Raw genomic sequence first — 7,240 nt, 5'->3', positions numbered from 1 at the left:
ACCTCCAACTCCTGGGCTCAAGCGAGTCTCCTGCCTCTGCCTCCCAAGTAGCTGGGACCACAGGCGCCCACCACAACGCCTGGCTATTTTTTTTTGGTTGCAGCCGTCATTGTTGTTTGGCGGGTCCAGGCTGGATTCGAACCTGCCACCTTTGGTGTATGTGGCTGGTGCCCTAGCCGGTTGAGCCACAGGCGCTGAGCCCTCTACTTTTTAAGTTAGGAAATCCAGACCTTATGACTTACAGAAGGTTACACAGTAAGGGAGTGGTAGAAGGACTTGTTTAAACAGATAGTCTAGGCCAGGTACAGTGGTCCATGCCTGTACCTAGCACTCTGGGAGGCCAAGAAAGGAGGATCCCTTGAACTTAGGAGTTAGACACCAGCCTGAGCAAAAGTGAAATCACATCTCTACTAAAATTAGAAAAATTAGCTGGGAGTTGTGGTAGGTACCTGTAGTCCCAGCTACTTGGGAGGCTGAATCAGGAGGATCACATGAACCCATGAGTTTGAGGTTGCTGTGAGTTAGGCTGATGACATAGCACTCTGGTGCCAGGATAAGAGACTATCAAAAAAAAACCCACATGGCTGGGCACCCGTAGCATAGTGGTTATGGCGTCAGCCACATACACTGAGGCTGACGGGTTTGAACCCAACCCGGGCCAGCTAGACAACAATGACAACTGCAACGAAAAATAGCGAGGCATTGTGGCAGGCGCTTGTAGTCCCAGCTACTTGGGAGGCGGAGGTAAGAGAATCACTTGCTAAAGCCCAAAAGTTTGAGGTTGCTGTGAGCTGTGATGCCACCGCACTCTACCCAGGGCAACATAGTGAGACTCTGTCTCAAAACAACAACAATAAAAGAACAGATAGCCTGATGCCAAAACCACAGAAAAGCTGCTACTCTCCTTGGTAGAGCCAGGGTGACCAAATCTTCCTATATCCACAGTCATAGTTACGTTGTTGTTCTACTCCAAAGAAAACCCTCCACAGAAAAATCACAGGCAGGCCAAGAGCAGTGGCTCACACCTATAATCCTAGCACTCTGGGAGGCTAAGGTAGGTAGACTGCTTGAGCTCAAGAGTTCAAGACCAGCCTGAGCAAGAGTGAGACCCTGTCTCTAAAAAATAGCTGGGCGTTGTGGCAGAAACCTATAGTCCCAGTTATTTGGGAGGCTGAGGCAAGGAGAGCACTTAAGCCCAGGAGTTTGAGATTGGTATAAGCTATGACGCCCTGGCACTCTGCCCAGAGTGACAAAGTGAGCCTCTGTTTCAAGATTAAAAAAAAAAAAAAAGTACAATCACAGGTAGATATTCCCATCACTCCCCATAGTGAAAACCCACAAGCTGACCTATCATTTTTCTCATTATTTCAAACAGGGCTCCTGTCAGCATCAGTACACAAAATGGTATTAACCTACTCACCTGTGTGAGCTGAGACCACACCCCCTATGAAAGTCTGCACTTCCACGGTGCCGCTGAACTGAGAGGAAACAGGCCTGAAACAGAAGGAGAGAAAAATAGCAGTGAGGAACTAATCCACATTTGCTAATACCAATCTAAATGTATTACATACTTCAGCTTTTTGAGACTTTTTAACATACTCAAGTCAGTTCAAAGACAAAGGAAAACTACAGTAATAGCTCACATTTCAAAATTAAAACAAATCATGTTTTGTGAAAAAAAGATTACCATAGAAAACGACCTCAAATTCTTTCTTCCTGCAGGGGAAGGAACAGGAAAGAAGAGGCAAAAGAAAACAGTTCAAAAACCTTTAAGTATAAAGGGCTCTACCCACATAATGGAGGGCAAACAATAAAGAAGAAAAAAAAAAAGGCTGTCACAACCACAAACTGAAAAAGATTCTATTTGCCTGCTTGTTAATCCAGACTGAACACAGAATTGAGTTCAGTCGGAAATGAGACTGGAATTCCCAGGAAAAAAAAACAAACATGCTGGTTACAGGACATAAACCCAGGGTTCAGGGCAGGGCCCTGTAAATCCTATACCTGCACCATGAGCCACTTTCTCAAACACAAGAACTACAGCAAGAGTTATTAAGCAAGAGTATTAAGCAGTCAAATACAAGAGGCCACACAGCCAAGAACCATGCGCCGGAAAGGCGCAGGGTTAACCCATACAAGGCCCGGAAGAGTTTCCAACGTGTTTAAGGAAATTCTTTAACCATGGTGCCGCCTTTGATGCACTCCCTCCACAACATATTCCTGGTAACCGAACTAGCCAGAATCCAAAAAGCCTGAACTCTTGACCTCAAGTCTTCATTACAGTCTCCCAATCGCTCCCAGCAGACTGACCTGGCGTGACCCCTGACCTCTGCCCAAGTTACCACTAGCCCTAAGATGGCCCCGCCTCCTGCTAGAATCCCACCCCACCCAACGTGCGCGCCCGACTGGGGGAGGGGCCCGCGCGTGCGCGGCTGGAGGCGGAGTGAGCCGGCTGCGCGCACGGCCCAGGGGCTCCCGCCAGAACCCAAACCCAGGCACCCCAGGGTCGCAGGCTGGGAAGGCCCTCATCTAAGCCCATCAGGGAGCTCCCCCATCACCAGACCGCGAAAGGAGGAGAGAGGGGAGGGTGCGTGTCGCCAGATCTGGTTCCCTACTGGACATGGTGGGCGCGTGCCCCGACTACTCATCCCACGCCCCCCTTCTTCCCGCGCGCCCCTGAGGGGGTACTGGGGTTGGTGGGCGGGCAAGAGCGCACCTGGGTCAGTCCTCTCAGGGCTCCCTCGCTTGCTCAGACACGCGTGCGCAGAAGGGCGGGAAAGGGAGAGGAGACGCGCCGGGGCCCACTGCTGGCCGGCCTGACCCCCTCAGTCTGTCTCTATGGGTGCGCGCCGACTGCCTCACGCACCGGCCCCGGGGCCCCGGCTGAAGGTGCGCGCGCAGCACCCCGGGAAGGTGGGAGGGGAGGCGGTGGCGGAAAGATGCGCGCGCAGTCACCGTCAGGGGAGGGGGAACTGTGGAGAATCCGCCATCTTGTCTCCCTCTCCTTACCTGCGTCCTCGGGGGCGTGCGCACCACCCCCCTCCCGCCGAGGAGGGGGGAGGGCCCCCTCTTGGCCGCTGCCTTCGCGGCCTTTAAACTCCCCTGGGGACCACGGCTACTGCCACCGCGTTGCCTCCACTGACTCCTCCCACGGCACAGAGATGCGGACGGTGGGTGGGAATAAAGGGAAACGCTACTCCCAGCGAACCGCCGCCGTCGCTCCCGAGGCCTCACCAAAATGGCCGCCGCCCTCTCGGCCGCCACCACCACCACCACCACAACCACCACAGCTCGCTATCGCTACCGCCGGCGAGGCCCGTCGTCTCGCGAGAGACAGTAACTGGAGTTGAGGGGGCGGGGAGGTTCGCGTGCAAGCGTAGGGTGCCGCCCAAGGGTAAGGCATGCTGGGAGGTGTAGTCTGCCTGAAGACTCCACGCCGGCCCCGCAGTGCAGCGTCTTTACCCACTGCAACTGAATCTACTTCGAGCTGCATTGCGGCTGCCAACTCGGACCACCACCAAACTCTACTTTTTTTACAGATCACCCCGTGAGCTAAAGTATGTTAGTAATGGAGTCTGGACCCTCTGTTTGCCGTGGCAGCCTACTTCTGTAGCACTGGCTCGTTTTATGTGAGGGTGAGAAAGCTTCTAAATACCTGTGCCGTCTGTTCACAAACTTTCTAGGCTAAGAATCCCTTAGAGAATCTGATATCCTCACCCCAGAATAGAACAATAAATAACAGCTCCCTTCTACTAAGGCTACTTTGTGCAGTGATCGTTTCTTTTAATCCTAACAATGTTCTATTTTACAAGCGAATTAAGGCTCAGGTTAAACAGTGACAGAGACCAAAGCCAGGATTCATAGCCAAGCAGTCTAAAGCACAAGCATACACATGCTCTTACTAAATTTTATTATCTAAAGCCCACCCTAGAAGACCAAGTTAGGAAGCCCTGATAAAGCTTTTTTCTTTTTTAAACAGGTCACTCTCTGTTGCCCGTAGCATGATCATACCTCACTATAACCTCAAATTCCTGGGCTCAGTGTATCCTCCTGCCTCAGCCTCTCAAGTAGCTGGGACTCTAGGCATCAGCCATTGCCCCAGGCCCCTGATGAAGCTTTCATTCAGTTCCTCCCTTTCCTCCACTCAGTTTAGTTATTCTCTATGAAGAAGCGATTTTTGATCCCATGTTACAGATTAAATTTGGGTTGAGTAAAAAATGGATGATGGCCATCTATTTAGACTCTGCTCCCATAACCCTCTGAAAGGAAGGAAGTAAGCCATAATCTGAGTTGGTCCTAATCTTGTGCTACTAATTCCTTGCTATGTGACCTTGAGCAATTCACTTTACCTTTCTAAGCTTAGTTTCCTCATCTGTAAAGTGGGGATAGAATCGCTGATGTAAAATTGCTTTGAAAGCTCTAAAGGATGCATAAATACAGAAATACTTGGAACCTATATTTCAGGATCTTGAACTAACGATTTTTAAGGTCAAGTTTAGCCTTCAGATGTGCTTTGCATAATGAGGGGTGTGGTTTGTTTTGTAGTTTGAGAAACCATTGGTATCTAACATGTTGGGTTTTTTCTCTTTCTTTTCTTTTCTTTTTTTTTTTTTTTTTTTGAGACAGAGTCTCCACTTTGTTGCCCTTGGTAGAGTACTGTGGTGTCTTAGCTCACAGCAACCTCCAACTCAGGCTCAAGCAATTCTCTTGCCTCATTTTTTCTATTTTTAGTAGAGACAGGCTATCGATTTTTGCTCAGGCTAGTCTCAAACTTGTGAGCTCAAGCAATCCACCTGCCTTGGCTCCCCCAGAGTGCTAGGATTGCAAGCTTGAGTCACCATGCCTGGCCTATGTTGTTGTTTTTATTTATTTATTTATTTTTGAGACAGATTCTCACTATGTCACGCTCAGTTGAGTGCTGTGGCAGCACAGCTTATAGCAACCTCAAACTCAACTCTTGGGCTTACGTGATTCTCTTGCCTCAGCCTCCCAAGTAGCTGGGACTACAGGCGCCCACCACAACGGCTGGCTATTTTTTTGTTGCAGTTGTTAACTGACCTGGGCTGGGTTCGAACCTGCCACCACCAGTGTATGTGGCTGGCACCATAACCACTGTGCTATGGGCACCAAGCCTATGTTGTTTTTATTTTTATTTATTTATTATTATTATTTGAGACAGAGTCTTAATATGTTGCCCTCGGTAGAGTGCCATGGCGTCACAGGTCACAGCAACCTCAAACTCTTTGGCTTAAGCAATCCTCTTACCTCAGCCTCCCAAGTAGCTGGGACTACAGGTGCCCCCAACAACGCCCGGCTATTTTTTATTTTTTTGAGGTAATAGTTGTTGTTTGGCAGGCCGGGACTAGATTCGAGCCTGCCAGCTCTGGTGAATGTGGCTGACGCCTTAGCCGCTTGAGTTACAGGCGCCAAGCCATGTTGTTGTTTTTAAAGATGGAATTTCACTTGGCACCCATAGCTGAGTGGGTAGGGCGCCGGCCACATGCACTGAAGCTGGTGGGTTCGAACCCAGGCCAGCTAAACAACAATGACAACTACAACAAAAAAAATAGCTGGGCATTGGGGTGGATGCCTGTAGTCGCAACTACTTGGGAGGCTGAGGTGAGAGAATCACTTAAGCCTAAGAGTTTGAGGTTGCTATGAGCTGTGATGCCACAGTACTCTACCAAGGGCAACCTAGTGAGACTCTGTCTTAAAGAAAGAAAGAAAGAATGATGGAATCTCACGCTGTCCCTTGCTACACTGCAGTGATGTCATCATAGCTCACTGCAACCTCAATCTCAACCTCTTATTCATATACAAAAATGTCAGTGAGTACGCTCTCCTGACCAGCATTTCCTCTGCATGCTTCCAGCTTGTCCCTCTTCTAGGTGCAGCGGAAGAAACAGGAGGGAAGATGGCACAGCCCCGCTGCCCAGAATGTAATTTCAGCCATGGGCAGTGGCTCACACCTGTAATCCCAGCATTCTGGAAGGCCAAAAGAGAGGATCCCTTGAGCTTAGGAGTTCAAGACAAGCCTGAGCAATAGCAAGTCCCCGTCTCCATTACAAATAGAAAAGTTAGCTGGGCATTGTGCATGTCTGTAGTCCTAGCTACTTTGGAGGCTGAGGCAGGAGGATCATGGGAGCCCAGGAGTTTCAGGTTGCAGTGAGCTATAATGATGTCACTGTACTCTACCTGAAAGGACAGAATGAAACTCTGTCTCAAAAAAAAAAAAAAAAAGAATATAATTTCACTGGAGGATGCGCTGTGAGCTTGATAAAAAATATGGCAGAGTGTTGTGATGCCTGGGAAAGGTGGTCAAAGAACTCATGAAGGGTCAGAGAGGATACCCTTTAGGGTATGGGGAAGGCTTAGGGGTAGGTTTGAGCCTACCCCTGAAAAATTTAGATATGGGGCTAGGTGCAGTGACTCATGCCTGTAATCCTAGCACTCTGGGAGGCCAAGGCAGGTGGATTGCCTGAGCTCACAGGTTCAAGACCAGCCACAGCCATAGTTAGACCTCATCTCTAAAAATAACCTGGCATTGTAGTCAGCACCTATAGTCCCAGCTCCTTGGGAAGCTGAGGCAAGAGAATCACTTGAGCTCAAGAGTTTAAGGTTGAGGTTGTTGTGAGCCATGACACTACCAGCTACCAAGGGTGACAAAGTGAAACTGTTTTAAAAAAAAAAAAAAAAAAGGGCTCCAGCCCCAGCCACACACAGAGAGACTGGTGTGTTCAAGCCTGGCCCAGGCCAGCTAAACGACAATGATATCTGGAACAAGAAAATAGCCAGGCGTTGTGGGAAGGGGGTGGGGGCACCTAGTCCCGGCTACTCAGGAGGCCGAGGCAAGAGAATTGCTTAAGCCCAAGAGTTTGAGGTTTCTGTGAGCTGTGACACCACAGCACTCTACCGAGGGCAACAGTGAGACTCTGTTTAAATAAATAAAATATGAAGGTAGGCATTACAGGAAGATTACACAGCCTCAAAAAGTTGAAGATTAGGGGTAAAGTGAATAAATCAGCTTGTCATCTTTATGAGTGAACAAGTTGAGTTGGAGAGGCCACCTGGATACAAGTGGCTAAAGGAGCAGTATGGGGCATTACTTCAAAGGAGACAGGGAGCTTTTTTTTTTTTTTTTTACAAAGTCTCACTTTGTCGCCCTTGGTAGAGTGCTGTAGCATCATAGCTCACAGCAAGCTCAAACTCCTGGGGTCAAGCGATTCTCTTGCCTCAGCCT

At 49.2% G+C, this 7,240-nt stretch overlaps 2 protein-coding genes across 2 annotated transcripts in view; one reads left to right on the top strand and one right to left on the bottom strand.

The window, feature by feature from the left end:
- The window catches only part of SRCAP (Snf2 related CREBBP activator protein), a 44,649-nt gene extending 41,303 nt beyond the window's left edge, over positions 1 to 3,346 (bottom strand). Inside the window, exons 1-2 of the mRNA XM_012808873.2 lie at positions 3,010 to 3,346; positions 1,421 to 1,494 (exon numbers count right to left, since the gene is read on the bottom strand). The gene's annotated coding sequence lies outside the window, so the exon portion shown is untranslated. The remainder of the gene's footprint in view (positions 1 to 1,420; positions 1,495 to 3,009) is intronic.
- On the top strand, positions 3,159 to 3,708 carry LOC100964269. The gene is given in 3 exon segments (XM_012808878.2): positions 3,159 to 3,284; positions 3,287 to 3,336; positions 3,540 to 3,708. Coding segments are annotated over 3 exon segments (342 nt in total). The 5' UTR covers positions 3,159 to 3,161.
- Positions 3,709 to 7,240: the final 3,532 nt, after the last annotated feature.

The sequence above is a fragment of the Otolemur garnettii genome, unplaced genomic scaffold, assembly GCF_000181295.1.
Source record: "Otolemur garnettii isolate 467f Iridium unplaced genomic scaffold, OtoGar3 scaffold00096, whole genome shotgun sequence".
NCBI lineage: Eukaryota > Metazoa > Chordata > Mammalia > Primates > Galagidae > Otolemur > Otolemur garnettii.
This window is presented reverse-complemented; position numbering and strand designations above follow the sequence as displayed.